This window comes from Cervus elaphus, chromosome 12 (genome assembly GCF_910594005.1).
Source record: "Cervus elaphus chromosome 12, mCerEla1.1, whole genome shotgun sequence".
Lineage (NCBI taxonomy): Eukaryota > Metazoa > Chordata > Mammalia > Artiodactyla > Cervidae > Cervus > Cervus elaphus.
Genome location: NC_057826.1, coordinates 55609144 through 55626246, shown reverse-complemented (window position 1 = coordinate 55626246; position 17103 = coordinate 55609144). Strand labels below are relative to the sequence as shown.

The following is a 17103-nucleotide window of genomic DNA, read 5'->3' as shown; positions in this document are numbered from 1 at the left end:
CAAAACGTGTGTCCATTAGGGTTCATTCTTGGTGATGAAACTTGAACATTTTACTATTTCCCTCCACAGTAAGAGAACATATTCATATTACTAGTCACAGATTATGCAGTATTATAAATTTTAAATTTCAGACAACTTAATGATACATGTTTCAAAGCTTGCATTTACCTAATAAGAAGCTGAGCAGCTTTTCAAATGTTTATTGGTTATTTTCATTTCCTCACCTGTAAATTATCTGTTCTTAGCTTTTGCCCATTTTTCCACCAGATGTGTCTTTATATAGTATGGGTATTGCTTTTTTGAACTGTTAAAACTGTTTAAAACGCTTTCTCTCCATCTTGTACTTATTTACATCATTTAAAATATCTTAGTCTTTTTGACTTTTGTATCTTTCTTAGAAAAAGCTTTATTATACCAAGACATTAACTATATTATAAATTTCTACTATTTTATTTCCTTCTGATCCTTTTTATTTCTTTTGTATTCAACTTTTTTTTGGTGTGGGGGGAGGCAACACTATACGGCTTATATGATCTTAGTTCCCTGACCAGGAATCAAACTGGGACTCCCAGCAGTGAAAGCTTAGAATCCTAACCACTAGACCACTAGGGAATTCTCTTGCATTTAACTCTTTAGTCAAACTTATTGTAACAGCATACTTTGAAGTAGAGATTTTTTGTTTTTGAGGTAGAGATCTAATGTGTATTTTTTTCAAAGCTGATGACCCTTCATTTAATCCTTTTCTTACTGTTCAGAAAAGTTTTATGTAACTATAAACATACACCCATACACACACAATGCAGACATACAGGTGTCTTTTCTGGATTCTATTACATTTCATTTATCTATTCCTGTGCCCAAACTGTACCTCATTGCTTTAAAAACAACTTTTTCTAAAACCACAGTAGTTATCTAATAGGACAAGTTACCCTCACTGCTCATTTTCACAATTTTCTTAGTTACTCATCCATGTTTCTACTCCAAATGAATACATTACTCTAAAAACTAACAAAAATAACAAACCCATTAAAGGGTGGGGCTGCGGGGAGGGCAAATCCTTTACAGTTAAAACTCCCCAATTCTCTCAGACCTTTCTGGTTTTGCCCACGTACTTGCTGTGATACTCAGCTAGAGGATCTTCATCTTCCACAATTTTCCTGCCTGCAAAATCAATGGTGATCTTCTTAGAGAGCCGAGAGGCATGTCGAAATTCTCTCAGCTCCTCCTCTCGCTTCTGTATGGCCTCCCGCTCAATTTTGGACAACCACTGGTTAGAATCACTAGCAAAGTAATCTGACTCATCATCAATGACTTGGGTCCTTCGAATGCTAAGGAAAGAAAAAGAACATATGGCAATTAGGTCACCTGTTAACAAACAGGGATTTGACTATTGGGAAACTGTTACAAGTAGCTCACTCTGAAGTGCTGTCCTGAAGGTTATTATTTCAAATGTAGAAGCTCCAAAATATTCCTAAACCAGGTCAAGCTCTGATTTCCAGCTTCTGTATATACCTTATTCCCACTGCAGGCTCAGCTCTTAGAACGAATCGCACCCTCAGGCAGAAAAAGACATAGCACCATATCCATTGTCCTCCTATTTTCCTACTAGTCCAGCCCTCACTTTTTTATAACTGGGCTTATGGGTCATTTTGCTGTCTCTGAGTTCATGTCTTGGCAGCTTACTTAATAACCTAGTCTTTCTACAATCTGGACCTAGACTCCTCCTGCTAGACCCAGCTGCTGCCACTTCGCTTAGAAACTGGACTTCTATCTTGGACTCTCAGTCCTGGAGCATATTTTTAGGATATCTTATTACCGCATTACTGCGGTCAGTTTCCACCCCCTCATCCACCCCCTCCCTAACCTCATCCCCAGTCCCTCACTTAATATACAAGGGCCAAGTTCCAAGATAAGCCAATCAGGCTTATTTCTAAGATCATACCAACAAAGAAATTAAGAACTAGAGGGAATCCTGATGACCCAACTCTCTCCTTCTATAGATAATAAACCTGGGCCTCAAAAAAGTTAAGTGACTACTCTAAAGTCATAAAATCAGTCTGAAAGGAATAATTACTAATTAGTGACATACACAGGCATAGGGAAATACTGAAAATCAGATTCTGATTTCAATTTTCCAGGACCTGGCTGGAATTATAAAAGTTTTAAAATAGACTGAGAGTGGTCCCATACACAAACTTACATAATGAAATTGGTGCCCCTGGAAACACACTGGCATAAGGGAAATACCAATAGGGAGAGACTTTTTTCCAGTTTTTGTTTATCAAAAAATGTACTCTATTTCTAATGATAAATTTCACTGAGTAAGGGTAAAAGTGATATTTAAAAATCTTGTGATGGGCTTACTTAGGGAATAGCTTTCAAAGTATATCTCATGTATTCCTAGCAAGTGATTTCAAAGTAGTAGGTGCATATAACCAAAGGATTATAATGCCAGGAACAGACATATTCAGTTGTCACAGTAAGAGATTCAGGGTCTTTCTAAGGATTCCCACATGGCTACTTGAGAAGTGAGCATACACATACTATTCAAACATTCTTTACCATTAATTGGGTTTCAACATATTTTGCCCAAAGGAAGAAAAAAAATTAGAACTAACAAATCCATAAACCTCTCTCCTAAAGAAAGGTGAGAGGGCTAAATGACAAAAGCACAGGAGTATAAAACTCAACTTAGGGACATTATTAAATCAGAAAATAACTTTAGTGTCAGAGGAAAAAGGGAGAGTGAGTCATGTGTCCCCATGAGATGGTATCAACGCTCTCCCAGAGACAGTTTCTTATGGAGTATCCAGCATACATTGACTGAATTAATGAATGGCTTCAAGTGAAATAAGTGGGGAATTCCATCCAAATCAACTTTCCAGGGGGTACACTAGCATTTGCCAAGAAAGAGAACGTGTTGCAGGGTAGGCCCTCTTCGTGGAAGTCTATCTTAGTCAAACATGATTCAAAACAAGCGGCTGGCCTCCTACACAGAGCATTTGCTCTTCTTTTGCTGCAGGTAAAGTGCCAAAATAATGGACTACTCTACTTCTTAGCCTTTTTAATTCTGACCACATCATACCTAGTTCTGTCAAACTCTAACAGCTTGTCTTTATGCTTGATAGCCTTCTCCAGACCAGATTTAAATCGCAATTCTTGATGAGGAAGAAGGTCCTTGGTAGAGATGTCCACTTTCCCAGAATTCTCTGTCCCTGAAATTCAGTAAGGAAATCAAATGGTGTCAGCATATCATACAAATTAGCTGTATCATGTGCAGCAAAGAAAAAAATTTCAGAAGGTATGGCTGTGTTCCTAATGATAGCCTTCATTTTAATGGAAAACAAACAGGTACCACAGGCCATGTTTTACTTCCTCAGGCATCAAGCAACACTTGAAACATAGTAAGTCCTCAATCAATGTTAAGGATCCACTTCTTTCCTTACGGGAATGTGGATTACTAAGGGTAACAGACTGTTTTAATAAAACAACATAAAAATGCCTTATAAATGAAAAACTTCATTGAGTAGGGCTGAATATCATCTTTAAACTACTTCTATATATCAAAGTTAAAAACTAAATAACAAAAGGAAAAAAGAGAAGAAATTTCAGGAAAGGAACAGAAATCAACAATGAGAACTTATCAGATGTTAAAGCAATGATGACGACTATAAAATTACATATTATATTACTTAATTCTCACAATAGCCTTGTAAGACAGTTTTTATTATTTTTATTTTATGGATAAAGAAACTGAAGTTCAGAAACATTAATAAATTCACCAAGTTCGGGTAAGTTAGAAATTAAAAGGTAGAAACAAAATTTAACCTTAGGTCTAACTCTAAGGCCCACATCCATTCCTCGGTCCATGTGTTATCTCCCTAGTGACAACATACCATAAATCTATGTATCAGAAAAGATACCCATAAATTATGATAGAATCAAGACCTAAAATGTGTTAGGAAAGCAACTAGGCTATAATGAAGGCTTTCTCTTTACCTAAACTCCAGGCCCATTTAAAGTCCTGTCAAATCTTTCTTTTAAAATTAAAAAAAAAAAAAAAAGAGATTGATTCTTGTGTTCTGAATATAAGAAAAGTACTGGGGCTTCCCTGATGGTCCAGTGGTTGGGAATCCACCTTGTCATACAGGGGATAAGGGTCTGATCTCTGGTCTGGGAAGATCCTACATGCCAGGGGGCAACTAAGGCCATGTGCCATAACTACTGAAGACCACACTTTGCAACAAGAGAAGCCACCACAATTAGAAGCCCAAGCACCAAAACTAGAAAGTAGCCCCTGCCCACCACAACTAGAGAAAGCCCATGCAGCAATGAAGACTCAAAGCAGCCAAAGAAAAAAGGCACTGAGAACTATCTGTTTCATAATAATGACCCTAGAGAAATTCTAATGGAAAAAGTATGGAGACATGTTCTATCTCATTAATAATAATTTAAAAAATGATGACAATAAAAATAAAATAATATGAAATGTAAAAACTCAATAGTGATAGGTTTGGGGGTAAAATACTACTTGTTGTAGACTAGCACAGTATTGGAGAAGGCAATGGCAACCCACTGCAGTCCTCTTGCCTGAAAAATCCCAAGGACAGAGGAGCCTGGTAGGCTGCCGTCTATGGGGTCACCAAGAGTCGGACATGATTGAGCGACTTCACTTTCACTTTTCACTTTCATGCACTGGAGAAGGAAATGGCAACCCACTCCAGGGTTCTTGCCTGCAGAATCCCAGGGACAGGGGAGCCTGGTGGGCTGCCGTCTATGGGGTCGCAGAATCGGACACGACTACAGCGACTTAGCAGCAGCAGCAGCAGCAGCACAGTATTTTGATAAAAGAATATGGCAAATATGTCGTAAGTGTCAAAAATGATCATATTGTTTGACTCAGTAATCCCATTCCTAGGAATTTATCCCAAGGAAATAAATCAAAAGATACAGTATTAACAAAGTGGACCGTTTGTGTTAACATTTATAATTTGGAAAGAGTAAAAATATCCAGTAATGGGAAAATAAATAATCAAATTATAATAAATAAATTTAATGACTATTTTTAGGCACTAAAAATTACAAATATGAATGGCAACATAAACAATTACAAAATATTAGTTAAAAAAGGAAAAACATAAAATTCTGTACACACTATGATTACTGCTTCATAATACCAATCTACCTATATTTAAAAAACAACTATGAAATAAAGCAGGAACGAAATATCTGCACAAATAGAAAGGGCCGAGTAGATCGTTTTCCCTTTAAAAATGTCCTTAAGCTAATTTTGTTATGCTTTGTTCAATTGTAAAAAACTGTGAAGAGTGCAAAAATCAGAGAGCTCCTGTGTGACTCTGGCCCCTCTTCCTTTAATGTCAGCGCCTCACCTCACACACCACAGAACCACTGTCAAAGGAGGGAATTAACTTCGGTACAACATCATCAACCGAATTACAGACTTCACTTGGATTTCAACATCTTTTCCACTGATATTATTTTTCTGTTTAGGGATCCAATTCAAGATCCTACACTGCAACTAGTTGTCCTTTCTCCTTAGTCTCTTTTCAAATTGTGACGGTTTTTCAGTCTTTCCTTTTCTTTCACGATCGTGCACATCTCCGATTCTTAAACTTTCATCCAATAATTTCAGCATCCATTGGCGGATCCTGCTTGTAGCAATTATTACTATTGTGGTGTAGAAATGATGATTTTCTGTTCCCACAATTCCTTCATTTTATTAATTGGAATTCTGTAAGAGCAGTCCCTTCTCCCCCATTTATTAATTTATTCAGTTAATTCTTATTATATTCTTTGGGTTATAATCCAATAGTATTATTATTACTGTTATTTTTTTTTTTTTGCTCAATGGTAGGTGGTTTTAATAAGAATATTTTTAAAAAACTGCTTAGAGAATAAATGAGTAAATAAACTGCATCTTACATACCAGGACACAAGTAAGAGGAACAATCACAGATACAACAATCACAGATCCATCACCACAGTGATCCAATTAAAAGACTGCTGCCTACCTGACATGAGCTTCTTCAGTAGTTTCTGGCTCCTGTTTGAGTCACGCTGTAAAATATCTCGTTCTTCATGAGTACATACCTAATAAAGTGACAAAACATATGATCCCATAGTTAAAAGATATTGTTTGCTTGATATACTTAAAAAGTAACCTCAAATTACACATTAGATACAGCAATAAAATAATGACTGTCAGTGTTTTTTAATCAAGACAAATACACCAAAAAATATATATCCAAATGAGTTTCACCCTAGTCTCTTTCCATTTCTTCCTTCCTTTATGAACCATACAAAAAACTGATCTCATGCAAATGTCCCTAAATGACTAGTTTCAAAATACAAAAATTTGGCACCACTAAGAATACAGAAAAATACATTTTTTTAAAAGTCTTCCATTTCTAATAAAAAAAATCAAGTCTTACGAGTGAAATTATAAGCAAGTATCTTATTTATTTAGTTTTGGTTGCACCACGTGGTAATGGAAGCACAGAGTCTTAACCACCGGACCACCAGGGAAGTTCCGCAAGTATCTTATTAAAAAAAGTCAAAACAAGAAGCAAAATACAGTGCCAACAGTGAAAACTAGTCTAGCTTTTACATGTATTTTGTTTCTTTGCCTTCAAACATTACCTACTTGTCAAGTAATAAACATATTAAGCAAAGAAAAAATTATATTATAAAATCACTACAAGGAATAAGAAGGTATTTTACTCTAAAAAAGGAGTTACTTAAAAACAATTTCATACTAAGCTTAATTAATAAAACTGCAAGACTTCAAGGCCAATCTGCTTTACATTACTTTGTTTCTTGAACAGAAGGATCCAAGAGACCTAACAGAAAACACTGTACTTGCGAGCAGTTGCCTGAGTGGCACATGGAGTTCCGGCCAGCAGCTGTCGGGTGTTTCTCTAGAGAAAAGCCCCAGATGGGAGGATATTTGCTACTGTTTTCTGGACATTTTTTATATTAGATACTACATTTTTCAATCAACTTATTATCTGAGTATATTGAGAAATTAAAGGCCCCACAAGAGAAGGGAAAACAAAGCAACACAAAATATGCTTTCACCAATAGCAAATGCCACTGTTTCTGCCAGTCAGCTCAACTGGTAGAACAAGCCTTCTAGACAACTCACTTGGATGTTTGTAATTACAGCTGTACTTTTGAGCTCACTCACTCAGATAATGAAGCATTATAAAAAGAAGGTGTTCTGGAAAAACAAGCTATAAAGACCTGAGGATTATGTCACAGTGACTCTGCATCCCTAGAAATATGAGCCACATCTGAGATCTGACAAAAATTTTTGATGTTTCAGGCCCTAAAGTTTTCTTGAATTGAATCTGACACAAGACTTGGAATTCCTCACAATGTATGTGATCAAAGTCCTTCTCACAAATAGGCCTCATTCTAGGGTATCACCTTGGGTTTTTGACTAAAGTTCGTGCTATAAGAATTTACTAGTAGCATAGCACTGTAAATTAACTGTACTTCAATTAAAAAAATTTTTTTTTTAAATTTACAGGACACCTTAGGGAAGAAATTTACTAAGAAAAAGAGAACTTTACTAGGGGTGTAATAAAGTCAAAAGCATAGTAAAAAACCAAAACCAAAGCGTAGTAAAACAGGAGAGAAACAATTTACCAGAGAACCACAAAATAAGCAAGGGCCAGAACCCTCTTGCTCACAGACAATCCGCCCACAGATCAGACAGTTGTTGATCAGTTTGTGCTTCTGGCCCAGGCAATCACAAGGGTGGCGACCTGGAATCAGGACTGCAAGCTTGTCCTGTCCCTCTTTTGTATATAAACTGACAAACTTCGTCTTCTTCTTCAAGGAGCTGCTGTTGTCTTGTGCCTAATGGTACAAAGGTATCAGAAATAACATCAAATAATTCATGACAATGAAAGCAGTCAGGAGAAAAAAACCTCAGTTCTATTCAATAATAACTTATAGGGACTTCCCTGGCGGTCTAGTAGTGAAGGTTCCAAGCTCCCACACAGGGGGCATGGGTTCAATTCCTGGTTGGGGAACTAAGATCTCACACCTGAGTGGTGAGGTCAAAGGAAAAAAAACTTTGACAATTTGACAGGTGGTATCTCAGGGGATTTAACGTGTATTTATTTGATTATTAGTAGCATGACCAACCATCCTTGTTTGCCCAGGACTCAGTGGAATCTCAGAATACAGGACTTGTCAGTGCTAAAACCAGGAGAGTCCAGGCAATTAAGGTGACAACCTGGTCACTTAATTGCTGGTAAGGATAAACATTTTGTTTTTTTTTTTTGTTTGTTTTTATTTTTTATTTAAGGATAAACATTTTAATGTTCATTGGTCATTTGTGTTTTTTCTTTTGCTTATGACAGTCTTTGCTCATTTTATTCCAATTAACAAAAGGCTTAAGACAATTTTTTTTTAAGTTCACATTATTTTGGAAACCCTTCTCCACATGTTGTTGCACAGTCACCACAAATGAATTTTTTGATCACTACTCTTCCATCTTAGCGTAACTAACTACCCTGAATATAAATATTTCTGCTTACTTCATGGGGCTACTTTGGGAGCCAAGAGAGAATATGAAAGAGCTCTAAATGCTAAATAATGATGACAGTGGTGGTAGTAGTGAATGTTCTAACATTGGAAAATCTTAAAACAGCTAAAGTTCAAATTCTTTCAGTACAAACCCACAAAAAATGTTGAAATTGAAGCCCTGGTGCATTTCCTTAAATATTTTCTATTGTATCTATTTATAATCACTGAAAATGTCCTTATAATACTAATTTAATCAAGCTGCAAAAAAAAAAAAAAAAAAACCAAACTACCATATAGGAAGGAATATGCCATCATTATCACTCTTTAAAATTCATACACTTGTTGCAAGTTGCCATTCTAGACCAATGTATACCCCTTGTTCTCTGAAATGTATCAGGTGTTTCATCTTTTCCATAGAGCCAGAAAAAGCCTCGTTTCTGAGCACTCACCTTGGCCAAATCAAAAGGTGTTTTGACCTCTGTGGTTGTATCAGGTTCAGTAAATGCAGGAGCTTCCTGTTTGTTTCTCCCTTTCCGCCTACTCCTCTTCAGCTGGTCTCCTGATCTCTGGCCTTCTAACATTTATTTAAAGAAGAAGAAAAAAACATATGTGTGTGTGTGTGTATATATATGTACATAGATAGATTGGAAATAGTAGGATTCATTGGTAAGTTAATAGCTAATAAAGGGAAGGCAATGCTTAATATTTAGAGTCAAGAAGTCAGGCAGGTTTTTAAATTATCTCTTCCTCTCAAATCAGAATTAAATTCAAACTATCATTTTTCAAGATTACAGTCAATGATAAAGACTACTGGGTAACATTAAGAAGTTAAATTATACTTACGGCTGATTTACATTGCATGGCAGAAACCAACACAACACTGTAAAGCAGTCATCTTCCAATTAAAAAAAAAAAGAGTATGAAAAAAATTTTAAAAAGAAGTTAAATTAAATAGAATTCCCTCGTTGCTCAGTGGTTAGGACTCCAGAGTTTTCACTGCCAAGGGCCAGGGCTCAAGCCCTGGTGGGGAGATCAAGGTACTGCAAGTCATGTAGTATAGCCAAAAACATAGAAGTTAAATTAAAATCTGATATTTTAGACTGTATAATAATAATGACTTATTTAGTTTAGTGCTCATCTTTAGTACTGTTTAACTTATTGCTGCTGCTGCTAAGTTGCTTCAGTTGTGTCCCACTCTGTGCGACCCCACAGACGGCAGCCCACCAGGCTCCCCCGTCCCTGGGATTCTCCAGGCAAGAACACTGGAGTGGGTTGCCAGTTCCTTCTCCAGTGCATGAAAGTGAAAACTGAAAGTGAAGCCAGTCAGTCGTGTCCGACTCTTAGCGACCCCGTGGACTGCAGCCCACCAGGCTGCTCCATCCATGGGATTTTCCAGGCAAGAGCACTGGAGTGGGGTGCCACTGCCTTCTCCTGTTTAACTTATTAGTTACTTGTAAATGCTACTCATACTGAAACCGGTCAACAAAACTTACATTATTGTATAAAGTTTTTCTTTAATCCATGTTTTAAATTTTTCAAGTTATTCTGAAGCTATAGCTGTATCACAAACAAGTATTTTTGTGATATTTTCTAAGTTGAAAAAGTCTGAACTAAAACAATATTCATTACAGATCAAGTAGAACTGAACTTGGGCTTCCCAGGTGGCTCAGTGGTAAAGAATCCACCTGCTAATGCAGGAGACTCGGGTTTGATCCCTGGGTGAGAAAGACCCTTTGGAAGGGAAAATGGCAACCTACTCCAGTATCCTTGCCTGGAGAATTCCATGGACAGAGAAGCCTGGAGGGCTACAGTCCATGGGGCTGCCAAAGAGTTGGACATGACTTAGCAACTATACAAGAGAACTGAACTAAAAACATGTAAACACAATTCTGCTTAAGTTAGCTCTGAGGGAATATGGGGTGATAGAACATATGCAATCCTATAAACCAGCCAATTTACCAATATTTCAACCTTTAATTTATATAAGTTAATCACATTAACTTAACCTACCATCTTTCTTGAAGGACTGCTGCAGAGCATCAGAAGTCAACTCCTGATCATCCTTTTGCCATTTGGTTACAAGCTCTTCTATAAATTGACCTTTTTTGCCCTCATTTCCCTGAAGGAGGTCAGTAACATATTCTCGTATCTCTTCAGCACTCTCAATGGACAAAACATACCTCAAGAAGCAAAGAAATAAGTTGTTAAAACAAAGCTAGTTTATACTATGTTTTTCAATAATCATAACAGAGATCAAGATAGTAAAAAACATTTATTAATCCATTAGAGTGTTTATTTTGAGCCAAGTTCAAGGTTAGATGCTAGGGATATAAATTTGATTAGGACAAAGACTGAAGCCAACTAGTTCATAGTCTTAACTTTCATGTTATCTTCTTATATTTCTAGAATCAAATCAGTGTTTTGAAAACAGGCTTCTGGGGCTGTCCTTAACATAGAAATACTTTTTAACCTAAATGGGAAAATAACTTGGAAAGGAATATACAGGTATAACTGAATCACTTGCTGTATACCTGAAACTAACAAATTTTATTTCTAGAATCAAATCAGTGTTTTGAAGCTAGGCTTGTGGGACTTCCCTAAACACAGAAATACTTCCTAACAGGGAAAATAACTTGAAAAAGGATACACACACACACACACACACACATAACTAAATTACTTTGCTATTTACCTGAAACTAACATAGCACTGTTAATCAACCAGACTCCAACATAAAATTCAGTGTACGAAATACGTATTTGTTTTATTTTTTAAATTTCTCTACTCTGATAGCAGAATTTTTAACATTTTGACAAACATTTTTGAAGGTCATAGAATAACAAAAAAATTGTCCCTTTTTTTTTTTAAATTAAGATCACTTTGCAGGGTCTAAGCCTGCATAGTCATTTTTATGGTTCCATACTACCGCGCAAAGCAAGAACTACCTATGTCTTGATTGAGGAATGGTTACAAAGCTACATATACTTGTAAAACTGATCAAATTTTACATTTGAACAAGTGACTCTACTGAACAAAACTTACATCTCAATAAACTGTTAAAAATCACTGCTATTTTTAAAAAAACATAATACTTTCCATAACTACACATCTGCAGTCATTATATTTTCCTAGGAACAATACAAAGTACTTAATTTTTATACTGTAAAACCTAAAATCTTTTTTTTTTTGCTAAAAATATGTATACTACAAGCTAACCAGTTACTGATTTAACATTCTTAAAAATTATAAATTAAGATTGGCAAAAAAAAAAAAAAGATTAGCATCATATCAGAATGAGCAGATCTACTTTAAGAAAATAGGATGAGGGGTTTCTAAAAGTGAAATCTAAAAGGGGTAGGAAAAAAAATAAATAAATAAATGAAAGGGGTAGGAGTACAAGTCAGTACTTGTCTATAAACCAATCAGACAATATATTGAAAGTGCCTTAAAAACAATCCACTCATTCCATTTACAGAACTCTCTAAGAAATAAGAGACATAGGAATTATGCACAAATGTTAACTATATCATTATTTGAGTTAGCAAAAAACTGGAGGCTATTTAAACCTTCATTAATGGAAGGGGCAAATGAATTCAAGTTTTTGGACTTTACAAAATCTAATATGCAGTCACTAAAAGTGAAATGTTTGAATAATTATTTTTTAATCATTAACCTGTTTACATTATTATTTTTTTTTACCATGTTGCCAGGCTTGGGGGATCTTAGTTCCCTAACCAGGGATTAAACTGTGCCCTCAGCAGTGAAAGCTTGGATTGGTTTTTTTTTTTTTTTAATCTTAAAAAGTATCTCTAAATATTTAAAATTTTTAAAAACTGACATATAGTTGATTTACAACTTTGTGTTAGTTTCAGGTGTACAGCAAAGTGATTTGGATATGTTCTTTTCTATTATAAGTTATTACAAAATATTTAATGTAGTTTTCTGTTCAGTTCAGTTGCTCAGTCGTGTCCGACTCTTTGCGACCCCATGAATCGCAGCATGCCAGGCCTCCCTGTCCATCACCAACTCCCAGAGTTTACTCAAACTCATGTCCATGGAGTCGGTGATGCCATCCAGCCATCTCATCCTCTGTCGTCCCCTTCTCCTCCTGCCCCCAATCCCTCCCAGCATCAGGGTCTTTTCCAATGAGTAAGCTCTTCGCATGAGGTGGCCAAAGTATTGGAGCTTCAGCTTCAGCATCAGTCCTTCCAATGAACACCTAGGACTGATCTCCTTTAGGATGAACTAGTTGGATCTTCTTGCAGTCCAAGGGACTCTCAAGTCTTCTCCAACACCACAGTTCAAAAGCATCAATTCTTTGGCACTCAGCTTTCTTGATAGTCCAACTCTCACATCCATACATGACCACTGGAAAAACCATAGCCTTGACCAGATGGACCTTTGTTGGCAAAGTAATGTCTTGCTTTTTAATATGTTGTCTAGGTTGGTCATAACTTTCCTTCCAAGGAGTAAGCGTCTTTTAATTTCATGGTTGCAGTCACCATCTGCAGTGATTTGGGAGCCCAAAAAAATAAAGTCTGACACTGCTTCCACTGTTTCCCCATCTATTTCCCATGAAGTGATGGGACCAGATGCCATGATCTTAGTTTTCTGAAGGTTGAGATTTAAGCCAATTTTTTCACTCTTTCACTTTCATCAAGAGGCTTTTTAGTTCTTCTCCACTTTCTGCCATAAGGGTGGTATCATCTGCATATCTGAGGTTATTGATATTTCTCCCGGCAATCTTGATTCCAGCTTGTGCTTCTTCCAGCCCAGTGTTTCTCATGATGTACTCTGCATATAAGTTAAATAAGCAGGGTGACAATATACAGCCTTGACGTACTCCTTTTCCTATTTGGAACCAGTCTGTTGGTCCATGTCCAGGGCTATACAGTAAATCGCTGTTCAACTATTTCATATATAGTGATACGTATTTGTTAATTCCACACTCCTAATTTATCCCCTCTCCCTTTCCCTCTGGTAACCATAAGTTTAGTCTTCTACATCTGTGAGTCTGTTTCTGTTTTGTAAATAAAAGTCATTGATGTCACTTTTTAGAATTCCACATGTAAGTGATACAATATTCACTTAACTGGGATTTTCTGATAATCTATTACCTGTGTTCAAAATTACCCTTTAAAATAGTCTCTCTTAACTCTCTCCTTGCCAATAAGCCTATTTTCTCCCAAACTCAGAAATTCACCTAACTTTCTACAAAAGCCCTACGGCTGCAATTTAAGTTTCAGCATCAATGAGCAAGGAGCCAAATCAAGAAACACTTCTAGGTTTTTAAGTTCACTTTTTGTAGAAATTTTTCCCTACTCTTGAACTCTGCACTGACACCTAACTATCTTTTAGCTCTCAAGTTAAAGTCATCCCTTGCAATTAATCTTACGAGTTTCTCAAACCTTAATCAGACTCCTTTTTCCAATGCTCCCCAATACCCTGCACTTCCTTCACCTCAGCACTCATCTTTGCTGTCCCGGCAGTTGCTATGCAGTAACGAAAAAGAAAAGTTAAATCAAAAAAAAAAAAAAGAAAAGTTAAATCAATTGAAAGCAAATATTAAATCAAGTCACCACTTCCACTTCACAAGAACCATAAATTATTAAAGATAATCAGTGCTAATTATTCATTTTACAGATGAGGAAACTAAGGTACAAAATTGGAAGCTAAGTTGCCTAAGGTTCCGAAACTGGTGAGTGACCACAGAAAAGAGAACCAGGGATTCCCGAGTCAGGAGGTATCTTTGCACAGTACCACGCCACCCTTTAAATTTCAGGCCCTATTTGATACAAGCAGGACTGGGCAAACTATTGACAAAATGTTCAGAGCAAGGAATTTCTGAAGACAACTTGGCTTGTTCCTTCTCTCCAAAATGTATAAGGAAGGATAATTAGACCTAATTATCAGGGATTTGGCGTTTTCCTGGGGAAAGAAGGCCCCACCAGCCGATTGTGGAGCAGGACACCCTATTCCAGAAGCTCAACTATAAAGCCGGAGGTCAAAATTCGGCGCTCGGAAATAGACAGCAGCCCTTTTATCAAATTTCTTCATTCTCATCAACTTTTTAGTCCTTTCCGCTTCCCCGTTTGCTTAGTCAGTACACATCCCAGAGCTCCTTCCCGCCTCGGACCCGAACCGGTCTTACTGTACGATCTCCTCACTGACATCCAGGCCGAAACTTTTCCGCAACTGCTGCGTGCACCAGCCCACCAGCTGCTGGCGGGACGCCGCCCCAGCCACCGCCATTTTCCCGAGCCGGAACCAGCTGGGCTGCAAAAGCTCGGCGTTCTACACCAGACTAGGCCCCTAGCAAAACCGACCTCGCTCGCGCAAGTTCCGCCAGCCTGCACCGCCCCGCGCCTCAGCACCGCCCCCAACGCAGCTCCCTCCCACCTGGGCTCCTCCCACTTCTTCCCGCTTCCTAGTGCCCGCGGTTGAACCCGAGCCAGATCTGCTCTTGGTTCTTCCGCATTGTCAGATGTAGGGCTCGAGAACTGGGAATTCTAAGGCGAAACAAATGTCTCTAAAAACTACAGTTTAGGAAACAATAAAACAATACCCCGTAACCTGAGAGGCCAGCTTTTATATTGTTCTGGTTTTATTGAAAACACTTAAAAGAGCACTTGAAAGCTAGAGTAAATGCTTTAAGTGTTTTCTCTGGTAGTAGAGGCTTTATAAAACCCTTGGTCGTCTAATTCCTGAATCATGCTACTTTTAAAACCCCTATTTGCTTTTTTGAGCCAGGTCTTTTCTATTAGAGCCAAGACAACTCTGTAAGCTCGCGGGAGGAAAAAAAAAAAAACTTTAATAAAACAGGTCCTGGGATTTGGCTTTGATGACCTTCAATATGAGTTCTCTATTGATTTTTAAGAAGTTAAAGGTGCATATATATGGGAATCTAGAAAGATGGCACTGATGGTAAATTACCTGTAGGGCAGCAGTGGAGACACGTAGAGAACACAATTGTAGATATAGTGGGGGAACGAGAGAGTGGGAAGAATTGAGAGAGTAGCTTGGAAACATATCACCCTATGTTAAATAGCTAATGGATATGTGCTGTATGATGCAGGGAGCTCAAATCGGGTGCTCTGTGACAACCTAGAGGAGTGGGATGGAGTGGGAGGTGGGAGAGTGGTTCAAGAGGGACGGGACATATGTATTTCTATGGCTCATTCATATTGATGTATGACAGAAACCAGTACAATATTGTAAAGCAATTATCCTCCAATTAAAAATAAAATTTTTAGAAAAGAAGTTAAAGGTTTTTCAACTAAAGATGTCTCCTCTGGGACAACAAACTGGAGAAAATTTAGCCAGCTTTCTCTGGAAACCATGACGTCTTTTGACATATTTCATTGGTCAATTTAATTGACTGGCTTTGTGTTACATGTATAGGCTTTTCATTCCCATTAGGCTATTTATACTAAATAATTACATTAATTGGATGTTGTTTCTACCTTATGTTTTCACCGATATAATCAAAATCATAGGTGTGTTGATTTATGTTGAGATTAGATTATTTTATTAATTTGAAAAATATATGACTTTCACACTTAAAAAAGACTGAATTTTCATAAACTGTGGGCACAAGTTTTGTTTCTTCATAGAAATCTGCTACATTTAATACAAACTATAACTTATCGAAATCCTTTACGTGTTTTTATACATGTTCTCTTCCCATTACTAGAGGAATAACTTCCTGAAGACAGAGTAACTTAAGCTTTTTGTACAATAGGACATTCTAGGTCCTCAAGAATAAAAGTGTTCTTTTTTTGTAAGGAATATGTTATTGATTGTGTAATCTCTACTTGTAATATATGCAGTGTAAAGCCATTTATAATATTACCATATATTAAAATAAATTTATGCCTGAGCAAAGCAAGCACACCTATTTAATATGCCTTAAGGATAGTCTTTTGTATAAATTTAGGCAGAAATTTCATCTGTACATACTACAACTTTCTTAATGCCTTAGGCCTTTAAAATTTTCAGGTTCACGCTACACAACTGTCTAGTTTATTTAACCGGAACTGAGAAGCACTTTTCTAAAGCAAACATTTAAATTAAGAATTTTTACTAAGTAGCACTGCTTTTTCTCCTAATTTTTTACTCTAATATGCCGCCTCCCTTATTATAATTGGCATTAAAAAGACAGATATACAAATAGATATAGTAATAAGTAGATTGTCTCTGTGTGTAAAGATATATTTGCAATACTTTTGGCAATTTACTTGGCAGGTTGACTAAGAGAAAAGACCAGCAGATTCTCTATGCAGCTCTAATCTCTACAAGGACCTGGGAACTGGGTAATTCAGTCCTTTGTAGAAACCACTTAACTGAAAAGGAAATAATGCGCATTGAAGAAACATTGTGTACTGAGAGAGTCCTGATGATAAAGAACAAGGAGGGGTACCCTAGGGCTTGTTGATTTTTCTGACAGGACTTTGGCTGTAATCTTAGTCTCTAAAATTTAGACAAAGCTACAGATAATTTGCAATACCATCCCTCCTATTATAATGTTAATTTCATCTGCTGTCT

General features: G+C 36.9%; 1 protein-coding gene across 2 annotated transcripts in view; it reads right to left on the bottom strand.

Annotated features, from left to right (window-relative positions):
- TRIP4 (thyroid hormone receptor interactor 4) overlaps positions 1 to 14904 on the bottom strand; it is a 48746-nt gene extending 33842 nt beyond the window's left edge. The window contains exons 1-7 of one of the 2 annotated variants that reach the window (XM_043920213.1): positions 14711 to 14904; positions 10570 to 10739; positions 9009 to 9130; positions 7672 to 7884; positions 6033 to 6111; positions 3086 to 3215; positions 1113 to 1328 (exon numbers count right to left, since the gene is read on the bottom strand). In XM_043920213.1, the coding sequence (XP_043776148.1) occupies positions 1113 to 1328; positions 3086 to 3215; positions 6033 to 6111; positions 7672 to 7884; positions 9009 to 9130; positions 10570 to 10739; positions 14711 to 14811 (1031 nt within the window). In that variant the 5' untranslated portion in view covers positions 14812 to 14904. Of the gene's footprint in view, positions 1 to 1112; positions 1329 to 3085; positions 3216 to 6032; positions 6112 to 7671; positions 7885 to 9008; positions 9134 to 10569; positions 10740 to 14710 lie in introns of both variants that reach the window. The other variant, XM_043920211.1, reaches the window with a different exon arrangement.
- Positions 14905 to 17103: the final 2199 nt, after the last annotated feature.